This window comes from Xenopus laevis, chromosome 9_10S (genome assembly GCF_017654675.1).
Source record: "Xenopus laevis strain J_2021 chromosome 9_10S, Xenopus_laevis_v10.1, whole genome shotgun sequence".
Classification (NCBI taxonomy): Eukaryota; Metazoa; Chordata; class Amphibia; order Anura; family Pipidae; genus Xenopus; species Xenopus laevis.
Window position 1 is genome coordinate 60,073,328 of NC_054388.1, and position 16,050 is coordinate 60,089,377.

The 16,050-nt window shown below is 43.2% G+C and overlaps 1 protein-coding gene across 2 annotated transcripts in view; it reads right to left on the minus strand.

Moving 5' to 3' along the window:
* The window catches only part of LOC108702958 (voltage-dependent L-type calcium channel subunit beta-4), a 67,746-nt gene extending 53,422 nt beyond the window's left edge, over window positions 1-14,324 (minus strand). The window contains exons 1-2 of one of the 2 annotated variants that reach the window (XM_018238782.2): window positions 13,798-14,314; window positions 13,109-13,192 (exon numbers count right to left, since the gene is read on the minus strand). In XM_018238782.2, coding sequence (XP_018094271.1) covers window positions 13,109-13,192; window positions 13,798-13,860 — 147 coding nt within the window. In that variant the 5' untranslated portion in view covers window positions 13,861-14,314. Of the gene's footprint in view, window positions 1-13,108 lie in introns of both variants that reach the window. The other variant, XM_018238781.2, reaches the window with a different exon arrangement.
* Window positions 14,325-16,050: the final 1,726 nt, after the last annotated feature.

Below are 16,050 nucleotides of genomic sequence, written 5' to 3' on the forward strand. Positions count from 1 at the left end.
GTGAAAGGCAGTTGGTGCCAGCAACTGTGGGGTTAACAAACTGGTCATCAAAGGTGCACAAAATGCGGTAGGCTGCTGGGGTCAATCTGAAATAAAGACCAGCTAAACTGCACTGTGAGCATGGATTGATTTTTAGCTCCCATCTACATGCTTTTTGATCATAAAGGGTTCATTTAGCCTGGTTAATCAACCCATGGTTAGCCCCATGTTGACTGACTACTCCCAGTTCAACCCAGTAGCATCCACACTGCTCAATACTCAAAACTTTGGAATTTTCAACCAATACTTTAAAAATGAAGACTCTCCTTCTTAAAGGGGTGGTTCACCTTTAAGTTAACTTTTAGTATGTTATAGAATGGCTAATTATAAGCCACTTTTACGTTGGACTTCATTTTTTCTTTTTTATAGTTTTTGAAATTTTTTTGTCTTCTTCTCCTGAATCTTTCCTTCTTTCAGATGACTCCATCCAAAGAACAAATGTTCTGTATGGCTACAAATTTAATATTATTTTATTACTCATCTTTCTATTCAGGTCTCTCCTATTCATACCCCAGTCTCTTAGTCAAATTGGTGTATGGTTGCTAGGATAATTTGTACCCTAGCAACCATACTGTTAAAACTGCAAACCACCTTCTAAACAATGCAGGGGGGAGTGGGAGCATTCCCAATCCTTTTCCTGTTGGCGACTATCTTTCTTGACTCCATCCCCAATAGGTGACACTGTCGGGAGTGGGAGGGACTTGCTTGTGGGAATGATCCCACTGGTAGGCGTGGGAGTGATTTGGTGGCGGGAGGTCACAGAGTTTTAAACCGTCCTACAGCACAAACACAAGAGTGTTGGCTGGTGGGGGAATTATGGGCTGCAGAAGTATTAATGATATAATGTTCAGACTGTAGCTCAAGGTATAATTGGAGCAGGGACTAATTACCTTTATGAGACCATCTAATTACTTTTTTAAGCATCTGTCATATTTTTCTATGTGCTATTAATTTGCTTTCATAGTGACTGCAAAAGCATTGCCTTCCATAGTTCCCTTGCTCAGTGCCAAAAGCCTGGAATGGATGTGCCTCTCCTTCCTTTTTTTCTCAGTATCGTCAATATTCTGCTCATTTCAGAGCGACATTGATGGATTGAGCTAAAAAGGGAAAATGGGAACAGAAAGCTTTGAGCAATTAGTGCTATGTCTCAAATTTTAGGTTATTCAACGAGGTGGCAATGATTATGGACTGTCCAGCCAAAAGCCTAGTGTTTTTTTGCTGCCCATTTTTGCTACATAAGAGGTATCGAATACAGCATATTTAAAGGGAAAGTAAAACAAAAATGTTGCATAATGAATGAAAATGTTGTTTTAAGCAGCATTATTGTATACACTGATTACACATTTTCAATAGTTGTAAAGTTATTTGTAAATGTAATTGCTATTAAAAGCAGTATTTGCCTGTGCTATGCTATTTGCCGGTTTTGACTGTAGAAGCAGCCTGCAAGGGGCAAATAGAATGTTGCATGTAAGTGAGACATAAGGACACAGTAAGTGCATGAGTGGAGTGATCACCCTGACCGCAGATCTCTAGCCAAATAGAGACCTCTTCTAAGAAACCTTTCATTTGTTCTTCATTTGTCATGGTACTTAGTTATTTGCCTTCCTCTTTCTGTCTGGCAACTGAAAATTCTGTACTGCTGTCAGGGTCCCTGGTCCCGGCAACCAAAACACAGATTAACTGAGAGGCCCCCAAATCTTAAATCACAGTGATCTGACCTTGGTTATCCAAGTGCTAATACTATGAAGGATAAGGGGACTGCATATTTAAAATAGGGATTCACTGAATCCACTATTTTGGATTCGGCCAAACCCTCGAATCCTTAGCGAGAGATTCGACCGAATACCAAACCGAATCCTAATTTGCATTTGCAAATTAGGGGTGGGAAGGGGAAAACATTTTTTACTTCCTTGTTTTGTGACAAAAAGTCAAGTGATTTCCCTCCCCGCCCCTAATTTGCATATGCAGATTCAGTTCGGCCGGACAAAGGATTCAGCTGAACCCGGAATCCTGGATCTGGTGCATCCCTATTAGTATTTCCATTATAGTTATGGTTATATTAAAGTCATGTTACAGTACAGTTACATTACTGATGAGATTTAAGGAGATCGAAACAGGCTGTCTGCAAGTTTGGATATATGGTTCTGAATTATTAGTCTGTATCTGTGCTATTAAACAGGCGGTTCTGGATGCATAGTTGGCCACAGGGACATTAATGAGTCATTTGCAAGTCTTCACCTATAATCGCTCATTGATCCCCAACCAATGGCTGGGGATCAGCGGCCTCAGAGCAGGTGATTATTTTTGAATTCCTATCATGGAGGCAAGTTTTTTTTCTATACTGACTTTTGTCCCCATGAGAGAAGTGGGACTTCTAGTTGAGCACCCACCACTTCCAACAAGTGGAAACTTTGCAGGTTGAGCACTTCATTATTGTACAGTTACAGTACAATTGGAATTACAGATACATTACAGGTACATTACAGTTTCAGTACAGTTACACTACAATTACAGTGACATTACAGTTCCATTACAATTATGGTACAGTGACATTACAATTTTGTTACTATTGCAGTTACATTACAATTACAGGACAGTTACATTACAGGTATAGTTACAATAAGTAACATTACATTATAGTTAAATTACAGGCACATTACCATTACAGTACAGTTACATTGCAGTTACTGACTTTGCCAGTGTCTGCCATAGGCAGTGCCATTACTATTTAAATGTATAGAAAGTGGCACATGAGAGCACTGTGGCTGATGAAAAAACTCTGTATCACCCATATTAATTGAGGTCTCCCAAACAGAGGCCAAGAATCATGAATAAGGGACCAGCGTGCTGTACATTCCCATTCCCCAGAAGATAGATGAGCAGTGACTCATATTTACGTAGAAAGGTTCCCACCTACATGTTCCTCTGGATTTATACAAGAAAAAGCTTTTTCACCCCCCCCCCAATCTCTGCTTTGTCAAAAGATGTTCTGCGCACCTCTTTCACAGCCAATGCTCAGGCTTCAAAATTGCATGAGGAAAAGTGAGAATTCCACTCATCTGTTTGCAGCACCGGAGCAAAGTTGAAATGTTGAAATTCCACTTATTTCTATGGCAACCAGTCTTTTGTGCATTCAACTTTAACAGGCAACTTTATTCTTCGGTCACGTATTGGTACAACCAGATTGTTGTTTGCCTTTGTATCAAATTTATCAACAAAATTGCTAATTTACACTAGTCATGTTGACATAATTTATCAATTTAATGCAGAGTAAATGTACATGGCAAAAGTCACCAAACAAATGTTTGCACTGGTTGACAAATGGTGGATACTTGTGCAAACCCCCCTATGGCAAAATGAGCACAGACATACACTTCCATATATCTGAAAATTATAAAAAAAATAAAAAAAATAAAAAAAAGTGCAGCAGTTTTGCACATGCCTTGTTGGCCCATGGTAAAGTTGCATGTGATTTTGCACCCAGTTTTCTGCTTGTTAATAGTCAATGAGGTCCACAGATTTTATGGTATCATCACCCTCTAGTGGTCAGTCTGGGAATGGTCATTCTTTACACTGCAAAACAAGTTCTACAAAACATTTATGGCTTGACTGAATGAGTAAGTGTAAAATTAGTGAATAGTAAATATGATCATTTTGGTGGGGGGGGATTCACCTTTGTGTACAATAGTAACAGTGCTGAAAAATTAAGGTATGTTGACAATGCATGCAGCAAAAATGCTAATGGCAACCTAAACCCAGAAAAATATGTTTTGCTGTAGCCTCACAGGGCTGCAAATTTAAAATTTTTTTTTCAAGTTTTTTTTTTATGGCCAAAATGGTCAAATTCGACCAGGGAATTGTTAGAATTTTTTTTTAAAATTCGAAATCGATTTTCGAAATTTATCATACACTGGCTCTTTTAAGAATTAGATTTTTGACTATTCGCCACCTTAAACCTGCCCAATTGCTGTTTGAGCCTATGGAAGACATCCTGGGATCAATTTGGAGTTGTTTGCAGCCTTCCTGACATTCAAGTTTTTTTCTAAGAAAAAAAATAGAACTCGATTTGAATTTGGGGTTCAATACGATTCATCCGAGTGTGAAAAAATTAGATTTTTATAATAAATTGCACTTGGTCGAATTTTGAGTTCATGGGAGTTTATGGGAGTTTAAAATAACTCCCATGAACTCAAAATTCGCCCCACTGATTTTCAGTTATTGTTAGTTAACTAAATTAACGCTCCTTCAACCAAGATGTGACAGTTAAGAAATACTGCAGTATGAAGAAAAAAGTATGCAGAATTAATGGGCAAAATTACCCGTGGTAATAAAAGGCCTACTAAATAAAAGCAAGGTAAGTGGAAGTGCAAAGTTTCTAGCAACTCTGTTGCCATCTAGTGGCAAAGATCAACACTGCTCCCTCAAGCCATCATAGTTGGAAATTTGAACTGCAAACAGAAATTGGTGTACAGCATAAAACACCTATTTGATCTACATGTATGTAGCACCATAGTGACCACAAAGCCACAATATCCAGGGTTTACTCACAACAACACAAATGCATAAAATGCAATACAATCCTTTTACTAAAGTGCAATATCTAAATTAACCAATGAACCCAACTCTTCTCAAAGTCCAACTTGAAGTTCATATTTTTTATCATTATTCATTTTGTTATTAACACATAGAGCAAGGTGTATATATTGAATATACAGATTCCATACAAAAATAAGACGTAAAGAAAGCCCTGCTCTATAGAGTTTACAATGCAGGGAAGACTTCACTAATTTGCTGTCTGATATTTCAGGAAATATGACTAAAATTGCATGATGTTTTTATAACTATAACCTGCTTATTAGATACTGTATGGGTCCTGACTCAATGTTGGACCTTAAAGGAAGTCCAATAAAGTCCAGAAAACCCCTAGCACCTTAGCCTTGTGCTCACATCCTTATCCTTGGAACTTTAAGCGGCAACAGAGATGTCTTAAGGGATCCAAAATGGGGTCACAGTCCAAGGGGATGCCACACTGTGTAGAGCCCTTTAAGAGCTGAGTTGTCACTGAAGTAAAGAAGGCAGGTGGAACAGCAGAGCAAAATGGTCAAGGATTTTGTCAGAGCTGCCGAAAGGCAGAAGGGCTTTAGAATATACAGTTCTGAGTGGTTTCTGAAACCTACTTTTATATAGGGTGTATTTCCCCTTTAATAAAGAGAAACAACCTGCTTTTAATAAGACAGAAAGTCTGTGGGAAGCGACCTTGCAGCTTGGTTAGATTCAGCAGCAGCATCTTTGTGCCTCATTCAGATTCAAGTGTTTGAATCATCTCTGTCCCTCATCCCACGCATGAGCCGCTTGCGTTTCACATTCCCCCTCCAGCGTCACACAACTGCCAGTGACAGGCGATTAAACGCTTTATCAAGCAATCAGCAAAAGCGTCGGCACCAGAAATCTGCACTGAGTACATCTTGTCTCTTTAACAATAAATTGTCTTCCTTCCCACGGGCCTTTATCCTCCGTTACAGAACAAGAAGTTTGTTAATTGTCATGGTTCTGTGATTAATGTCTTGCTTTCCATTATTTCTTGAGCCTCGTGCTGGGGGTGTTATGTTTATATAGACTGGTGGAGTTATATAGAAATGAACATCCAATCAATCTGGCCATGATGAAAGAGAAGTCTGCTCATTTGTTGGCATTACTGACCCTTTAATCCCTCTGATGGCCCAGCTCAGCCCTTCCCTTGGGAGAAGAGAGTACAGGTTCAGAAGGGTGCTGTGGACAATAGGCAGGTCTTTCATCAGAAATCATGGGTCAACATTCTACTAAATTCCTCCCAAGAAGGGCACCCAGCTTATTGGCCCAATACCCTTTTTGGCTACCCTGGGCAGTGGTCCTTGCCGACTAAGTACAGTACGGGCCCAACGAAAGGACAACTGATTGGTCTCTGCATAAAACCCTAATCCACCCATTATGGAAAACTCCACCCACTTAAACTCCACTGCAAGCTATAGTCATGGGCCCCTTGGCAGAGGGAAAAGGGAAAAGCTTGGTAGGGGCTTGGTAGGCAGGGTTTGGCACAGACAATGGGTGGGGGTTGACCTAATTGGCAAGTCCAAAGCAAATCAGAGGTGAAGTGTGGCATAACTAGGGAGTGGCCAGGGTCGATCAGGGGTGTGCGCATGCATGGGCATTTTATCTTTTTCACTGGGACCCTATTTTACTTGTTGGAAGAGCCCACCAACCAAGGGTTACCCATGTTACTAGTGGGCTAATAATTATGGCGCATGGGGGGAGGGCTCTGCGATTTTTGTGAAATGGGGCCCCAGGATTATTGATGGTAGCCTTGTTTGCATCTCAGGGCTAGGGTTGTCACCTGGTCACTATTTTAGGATCCTAGCCAGTAAAATACCAGCCAAGGCATGTACATGCTGGTCAATTTGTAATGACTATTACTCTCTACCTGCCATGCCTCTGATCTGCCCCAAATCTACTCCCAATCTGACCCAAATCACTCCCCCAATGCCCGCTCAATTTAGACATTCCCGTCTGTTAGCGATCCTGATGGCATGGACCCTGTTTGTGTGATTGTCATGCTCTCTCATGGACCCAACCCTACCCCAGCCAGTAATGTATTTTCCAAAAGGCTTAAACCCTACTCAGGGTAATGCTCTGATGATGGGGAGAGGCTGCCGAGCAGGGGATTTAGTTGCAGAGCAGAGGGTTTGGGTGGCCAAAGCAGGGGGCTCTCCGGGGGCTCTGCCTTGGGCATCTGTGTGTTTTAGCCCTGCTCTGCTTGTTTTCTTCACAATTCTGGTTTCTTGCTGCCAATAAATCTTTTTCATCACTTTTTACCCAAGAATTTCTTCTCTTTCTTAACTTGTCCCACTAAATTTAATAGCTTGCACCAGCAAATAGGGGGTGCACAATGATGGCAGATTAATCCACAGTAAACATACACACCTTTATAAATACTGCACTGTCAATGTTGTACGGGCATACCCATCAACATTTCTGTATCTCCCTAATTACTCCACAATTGCACCGCTTATAGTAAATCAGAGCCAATAGCTTTTTATTTCAGAATATAGTAAGGGAAAGATTCCTGTTTCCATAGATACAAACAGCAGGTCAGAGCTTGTGATATAAAGGGGGTGTATGTACAAGTCAAAAGCAAGATCAACATAGCACCCTTTCTATATTCTACAGTCTGCATCTGAATTAGGTATGTACACCACTACAAACAACTGATTGACTGACTTGTAGATTCAGCCTTGCACTTAATTGCCATTGTCACTTCCCCTACTTCTCTCCTTTATCACCTACATGTGACCTGGTAAAAAGAAACAGTGACAGCCATTAATTAGTCTGTACAGGGAGAACCTGTGTGGCTGCATATGTATTCCCCTGCATTTCAGCAGGAGCAGACCACTAAGTTTGCTCATAATCTATACAGAGACATACTGTACCAGCAGAGGAATCCCCCTTTAAAAAGACTAAGTAAGCAGGAACTTTTCAGGAAAAAGGGGCCTCTATGCCTGGTACCTGTGTTCTGATTATTATTTGAATAAGATCTACATGTGCTGAGCCACTTACTGCTTGCACCTAAGCCAGTAATTATGCCCCCTTCCCTTTACTATTGTAACGCCCATATCTTTATGCAAATAGCAGGCTGTTCAGCACACGTAGTTTTACTGTGTATTTGTATATATTGTCTTTCTGCACAAACACCTTGTTTTCAACCGGCTCTAATTTTATCTCTGTGTTCTCTTTTATTCCCCTTATTCAAGAATCGCCTCTCTTTAATAGAGAAGTATGGCATGTTTTTAATCTTGATATAGGGATTTATGCACCCCCACTGTAAAAAAAAAAAAGGTTATTAGAAATCACTGAGGATTTCTGTGACCATATAAAGGTAAAATGCTGCAGGCTCAGTTATACAGGGATATATGTATTATAAGCAGGGGTGATTTGGGGGCTGCTGCCGCCTGAGGCAGCAATCCAGGTGCCGCCCCCCGTTTCCTGCTCCGTGCATAAAAATCAACATCAGAGCGGGTCAAAGGGGGACAGCATCGCTAGTGCATTGAGAGCAATAGCGCTCTTTGCACTAGTGGAGCCGAATTTGCCGCCCCTTATAAGTGGTCGCTCACTGCCGCCTGAGGCAAGGCTCTCATCTTGCCTCATGGCAGGAGTAGCGCTGATTATAAGGGATAATATACCCCTACTGTAAATTATAAGGATATTAGAAGTCACTTAGGAATTCTGTGTCAGTATAAAAACATAATCTTTTTAGGATCTGCATTCTGGGGCTATCCATAAAACTATGTTTTTTAGTATGGAAGCATATTTTCTGCACTGAGCATTCCTTCTTGGATTTGTACAGATGAATGGAGCTGCCATATTGATTTACATTAAGGAACAGGATGGTCTAGATGTGCTAAGAGAACAGCTGCACAGAATGGTTGCACCAGGAGTACTTTCGCCCTCTTAATAACACATTGAGCCAGTCCCTTAATACAACATTTTATCAGTGCAAATACAGTGCAAATACAATTTTTCATTTGTATAATATGATCATTTATTCCTTGCTCAGCCAAATCTTTGGCAAGTGCCTTAAAATGATACTGACACCCACCTATGGCATCACTGAATCTGATTTCATGGGGTCCAGACCAGACACCAATAGAATAAGCAGCCCAACTTCTGGTTCATTTAAGTCAGGAATATAAGTGAAGAAAGGGCACTAAGTAATGCATAAAGATCAGACCCACAATTTTATGCGGAAAAATGATCTAAATCAGAGAACTAGCAGGTCTCCAGCATTTGCTGGACTGCAGATCCCAGAATCCCCATACATCACTAACAATATAGTAGGGTTTATGGTGATGGAGTTGTAAATGTGGGAGAATATGCATAGTAAGGCAAGATTTGTCACAGAAATCCATTTAGTTTGCAGCCAACGATTTGGAACATTACTTGGTTAAGGAGCAGGTAACAGATACGCTACTGATTACTCACACCTTCGATTCCTCTTCTCCAGGCTCATGCTCCTTTCTATTTCAGTCTTTCTTATTCCTGTGTTCTCATCTAAATTTAACTTGGTATTGTGCCCAGGACCCGGCATAGTAAATGTATTATCATGTGGCCACAGCTTCTCTATGCAATAAAAGTATGAAATAACCAATCCTTTCAGCTCCTGGGTCCTATGGTAAATCTTAGTTGGTGAATTTTGGTCTTCAATGCCTGGAGCTGGATACATGCACTGTTAGTAAGCAAACATTTGCTGGAACTGACATAGAGCTGCAACTCTACCAACCCAGAATCTCCCCCGGAAATGCCTCTCCATAGGAAATAATTGAAATCACTGGTGGGTATAACCATCATATCGCTAAGTTGCCCAACGTTGCTTCTGGAGGAAACTTAAGCCGTCTTAGCGATATGTTGGTCATACCGCCAGCAATTTAAATTATTTCCTATGGAGAGACAATTTCAAAGGATTTGTAGCTCAAAAATAATATTGGACAACAAACCTCCCCGTGTGCCACTGCCCTTAGGGAGATTGGTCTCCTGTGGTAGTGAAGATTTATCGTGGGCAACTAATCTCCACATCTACCACAGCCCTAAGAAACAATATAAAAATGACATCCTGCAGGGTCAGTTACCAAACAGTTCTGAGACATACTGAGAGCTGCATTGAATTCTGTGCAGCCATGCATTAAATATCTGAACAAAGAAGTAGCCTTGAACATGCAGCATATGAATTTGAGACATAAAATAAGTTCACTCCTCCCAGGGGTCCCCAGTTTTTATTACACCCTGTTCAATAGAATAGGCCGCAATAGAAAAAAAACGCCCAGTGCATACCCACCATTTAATCCCCTTTATAGCAAAAAACTGCCTAATCTCTATCCATTTAACAACCTGTAAATCACAGGGTCTCCTCTGCCATGAGGCCCCCGGACTACAGTACTCCCTGTACTACCCTAATAGTGGCCCTGCACATGGCTTAAGACTAATTAGGCACACTAAAAAAAAGAATTCCATAATTTCTTATTGAATTTCTCTTTGCAACAGTGTGTAAACCATGTGACCTACTCCATAGAGAACAATAAATCCACCCTGTTTTCTAAAACCAGGAACGGACTGGCACCCCGAGATACTGGGTAAAATCTCAGTGGACCAGGTCCTTCTGGGCCCCCTGTTTGTCTTGCTTCCTACCCATCCACTACATGACACCAGGGCCCTTGTTCACATGTCAATTAGAGGGGGCTGGTACTCAAGAGCAACAGCAAGCAGTGGATGAGTTGGACTTGGGGAGTGTCAAGAAAGGGGGATCTGGAGTGGTCGGGTGTATCAGATAAAAGTCACACACCAGTCATAGGTCTAAAATTGAGACATAAATATTCTTTCTGTAGCATACTCCAAAGCAAGCCTACAACTCCCAGCAGTAGTTCTACGACAGAGCACCGTTATACGTGGCTCATCTAAAGCCATTAACGGGGTACAGAATATAAGGCAGAGGGCTTTGGATCTCCTCCTTGACAAGGGAATAATGGTCAGGTTCCAAACACTTTGCTTTAGACATTGAGTCACCGCTCCTGCCCTTATGGCATAGCCCTGGGAGCTGGAGCAGGCAGAATTTTGTGCATTTGCTACAGACTTGCCAAAAAGAAACAAAGGCAAAATCAGAACAAAATTAGCTCAGGAGAGCTCCCCCCGCTGCTTGCTTCCAAATGGGCTTAACCCCTGAGTGGCTGAGGCAGGCACTGGAATTACTATGACATTGCAATGTTGTAAAATATATGAAATAAGGAAAATGGGTACAACCTTCTACCAAAGGTAGACATTTTCTAGAGACGATTGTACCCCTTTTCCTTATTTAAAATATTTACAGATGATTTATTATAGCCCTTTGCTTTTAAGTCTGTTGGAGGTCTATAAATACATGTTAATAATAATTCTTTCTGGCACTGTGCACAACAGTACCCTGAGTAGCACCAGTCAGGGGTAGAAGGCCCCTTATGATTGCATTTTTGCTCCTTCTATAGCACCGATTTTTTAAGAAGCTCAAAACTCACCTCCATACTGGGTATCTGGGGACCACTGGGGGCTGTCAGCACAGCAGAACAAAACTCCAGTCACAGAGGCCCTTTGGCAAATTAGCTCTACTTAGCCCTCTGGGCATAACTATAGAGGAGGCAAAGCCTGCAATTGCTGGGGGCAGGAGATATAGAGGACCCAGTGGGGCAGCGAATTATAAGCAGTTTCAATATATGCTTCTGAAAAATGTCTTCTTCCTAATATTTAGTGCAGCCATATGACTTTGCTGTGGGGCCTATTAACCTCTGCCACTTTGCTAGTCCTTGCCTCCAACATTCTCTACATTATGAATCAATACTTGTCACATCATCATCTGTCCAGGACACTTCAAACTGCCTCTAGGACATTTTAGGCCACTCCCCTGATCCAATATCAGAGCTGTCAACCCGGCAAAAGGCCCCACCGGGGTACAAATGCCGTGCACATGAGGTGCTGACAACATTATTTCATAGTGCTCATGACTTCACCGGAAGTGACATCACAACACGCACTAGTGGAAGGGACATCACTGCGCTACTTCTGCTCAGGCATGTGGGAAAAAAATCACAGGAGTGAAAAACCAGGGGAATTACACATGGCGATGAGAGACTGGGGGCAGGGCACCAAAAACAGGCAACTCCCAATAAAATTGGAAGAGTTGATAACTCTACCCATTTACACCCAGTGCCCACCTTAAACTACACCCACATTTGTGTCTGAGCACAGAGACTCTCCTGCCTCAATAGAGATATTTAACTGCACACCTTTGGTTGCAAAGGGATGTTGTAGTGCCAGGACTGCTGGGTTACTACTTCTTGTTTATACATATTATTCCTGTGACTGCCTTGATACAACCTACAAATAATTGGCTAACTGGGTTTTGTAAAATAGGACATTGCCGTCTGCTGGTTAAAGAACAATAGAAGAGCAGATAAGCATATCCCCTGTACCATCTTCAACCAGCAGATGGCGATGTCCCATTTTACTACATCAATAAGCTGTTCAATAGGCTGTAAAATAAATATGTGTGTGTGTATTGCAAGCTTGCGCTCGTGAGTACAGACCCAATGGGAAACATGAGAGTCATTGACACTGTATGTGCTGCACTGGAACTCCATTGGACATGGTAACTGTATAAGTGTCACTATTCCAGCAAACTGACTGCGTAGGCGTGTCAGGTACTGAGTCAGATTGCAGATGTCACAGTAAATGAAGACAAAGGCCCAAGGTTAACGGTGCTATTTCCAGCATCCTTGAATGAATGGCCTTGTCCAATCCCATGGCAGATATGCGGCCTATAGATATCAGCACAAAGCACATCCCCCCTAACCAATATAATCACCTTCATCCCAGTCCATTGGAGTGAAAGTTGATAACCAAACCCTGGCCACTTTAAAGGGTTAATTTACCTTGGAATAAAGTTTTAGAATTATGCATTTTATTCTCTTTTTGGGGTTCTTTATTTTTATTACTTCTCTAAAACTAACTCTAAAGCCAATATCCCCCCAAGAGGTTCAGCAGCAGCTGCTAAAGTTACAGCCTCCTCCCCTGTGCTGGATGACTCCCCAATCTCCCCTTATATCTCCACACTGTGCAGACGAGCATCTCTATAATGCTGAGGCCTTGGTGATATTCGGACCCCCATTAATCCATTGCACAGGATAAATAAACAAAGCTAATTAGTACCGTTGTTCCATTAATTTAATGATCTATTCATTTGCTGTCATCATAGTAGTCCGTTCCAAATAAATGTCTTTCAAATGATAGGGAACCCCCCCTCACATTTTGAATTGGGGTTTGCCAGGTAAGGGGTCCTTCTGTAATTTGGAGCAAGTAGCATTAAAGGGCAAGCAAACCCAAAACATTTTGCATACTGAAAGACAATGTCATTCTAAGCAACTTTCCAATACAGAATTCGAGTGATGTTAAAGGTATGTATACACAAGAGGTTTTATAAATTTGGAATCAGTTTCCAGAGGACAGACGTCTCTCCTACCTGCCTGAGGATGAAGCTGGTGGAAGTGGTGCTGCCGTCGGATCTCTTCAGTCTACTTCTTCTGGAAGTCGTCCCACGGGAAACCTGATCCAACGACACAGTGTGGGAATCAGAGCCAGGCTGCACTCTATGGAGCCCAGTTAGTAGGTACCCACCAGCTCTCACACCTCTGTCAATGTCACCCCACAGCACCCAGGTCTCCCAATTTAGCCTAAACTTAATATGACCAATATCCAGGATTCTCATTTCAGGGATATCATTAAATTCAAGGACAGTTCAGACTGAGTGGGAATGAGCTAGCCCTAAACAATTAAATGATCCAATTAAGTACCAAAATAACTAATTCCCAGTCTACCATTGGGGGGGGGGCAGTGAGTAGCAATGCTTTTCTTTTAAAGTAGGGGCCCTCCTGCTCCTGGCCATGCAAGCCAATATGTGGCTACCAGTGGCACTAGAGTTCACGGCACTGGATGCCAAAGAGGAGCTGACCATTAAATTACAGGGGGCACCCAGCAGCCCTCTCTGTGTCCCCCCATCGCAGTATCTTGAGATTTAGCAGCCCGGGTATAAGTTGTTTATGGATAGTGTAGTATAGTGTCCATCAGTCGCTACTGTGCCTGTGTAGCATGGTGTCGGGGAGAGGAGGATGCCCGTGCTGAGTGCAGCCAGGGATGTGTGATTTGTAATACCTGGAATATAGGAGTGTGCAGCGCCTCGGAGATGCCGTTCTTGGGGTAGGAATTCCTAGACATGTCTCTGTAGCTGCCGCCGGAGATTTAGCGCCTGGGGCAGCCCTCACGCCAGCACTAGCTCCTCAGCAGCATCAGCATCCCAGCCGGCAGCCCGCTCCACCCAAGCATAGGAGATATCGGTCGTGTGTGACCCGCTGCCCCTCGGCTTCCGTCCCACCAGCAGCTCCACAGTCCTTGGTCCCTAACAGCCCCCCATCGTCACATCGAGGAGTTGTGACCTGCAGCAGCTCTCAAGGTCTTCCAGGAACAGTCACTGCCCCGCTCTTATACTGAGCCCTGCTCTCCCCGGCTCCTGATAGGCTGCTGCCCGACTCTCACATGCCTTCAGCAGCACGGATGGGATGCACCAACTGCTGTACCGCGGGGAGGCGCTCAATGCTCTTTTGGGGTAAAAATCCCCTTGTTATCCTTTTTGTGATGTCAGCATCTCCTAGGGAGGCGTGTCCCGATACCCACCCTAAATGTAAACAGTGCTGTTCCAGAAGAAGGAACCAATAGAGGTTCCCCTTGCCCCACCCCCGTATCCTGCAAGTTTTAAGGTGTATTAGTACAATGTATCCATACTGGGCTAGTTGCACTGGAATTCTTCCATGCAGTTGGTACATTTTACAACTTCCCAGGAACATTTCCATAGGCAAAACATTTCTATGGATAGCAAAATAATTTACCTTATTTATGTTATTTTGCCCCTATAATTGGGGCTGTGTTTTACATCTTTTCCAAATAACCCTTTTCCTCTAACACTGATCCTAAATCTAATTGATGATGTGTCAGGCAAGGAAGCTCATATATAACAAAAGAAAATCAGATGGCACTCACAACAGCAAATGTGCTGAAACCCTTAGGGCTAGTCCACACGGGGAGATAGCGACGCGTTTGCGGTCGCGGCGTCAAAGCGCCGCGTCAGTCGCCGCGACCGGCGCAGGCGACAGTTTTGTATGGGCGCCTATCTAAAAACGCCTGTGCTAACCACACGAGGCGATGCGCTTTTCAACAGTCGCCTGAAAAAGCCTGGCGAGGCATTTTCAGGCGACTGTTGAAAAGCGCATCGCCTCGTGTGGTTAGCACAGGCGTTTTTACATAGGCGCCCATACAAAACTGTCGCCTGCGCCGGTCGCGGCGCTTTGTTGCCGCGACCGCAAACGCGTCGCTATCTCCCCGTGTGGAATAGCCCTTAGGGTGTTTGATTGAGATCTCCACACAATGTTTCGGGGGTTGCTCCCCCTTTCTCAAGTGCTCTTGAGAAAGGGTTTCAGCACATTTGCTGCTGTGAGTGCCATCTGATTTTCTTTTGTTATATATCGATTTTTGAAACCTTGTGCAGCAGGGTTTCCAGATTGTGTACCACCATTCATTCCCCACAGAACTGAGGATTTCTAGTCATACTACAGAGAAGGAAACTCCCCGCTACCTTACATACTCTGTATATATACACGAGTGGCACCCCCAGTGTGACTATTTTTGTGATTGGGTTACACAAGTGCTCTAGGGGGGGGGGGGTGTCGTCCAACTCATCCTCATTCCTCTCTGGGAAGCACATTTTGCATCTGATTGCCAGTCTCTGGGAGACTTCTATAGGGGCAGGGATTTGGCTGCAACAAAGCCCAGAGCCACATGGTGCCTACAGGGACTGCTACTGCTTTTGTGTTTTAGTAATTTGTGGGCCGACCCGATACCCATTGGCACGACCGGATTTACTGTCGTTCATCACCCCCTTCCCCTCCCCTTGTGTACATGCATACATTTTCATCATTGGGTCCGCAGCACAGGGCATTGGTTCACAGGAAATGTAAAAAATTATTGTATCTCCTTCAAATCCCCAGGGCTTCTGAACCAATGCGGGGGTGGTTGGGCAGCATGCTGCCCCCCTAAAAATCTGCCATCCTATGCCCAGGCCTTTGTGGCCTTTCCACAAATCTAGGCCAGCCCACAGGTTTCCCCTGCGGGTCCCCATTGACCTCTCTGAGGTCTATTTGAGGGTGCAGGTTAAGCTCTTCTGCCTGCTCTCCCTGCCCGCAACATTACACTGTAGGCTTCCGGTTTTATAGGTGTGTCTGCCCTGCCCCTTTTGTGATGTCATCGGCAGGCCATGCAGGCATGGTTCTATAAATGGAGGGCAGAAGTCAGGTAAAAGCAGGCGCAAGTTCGGGTTTTTCTTAACCTGAACATTCCTAGTGTGTTTGTATGTGT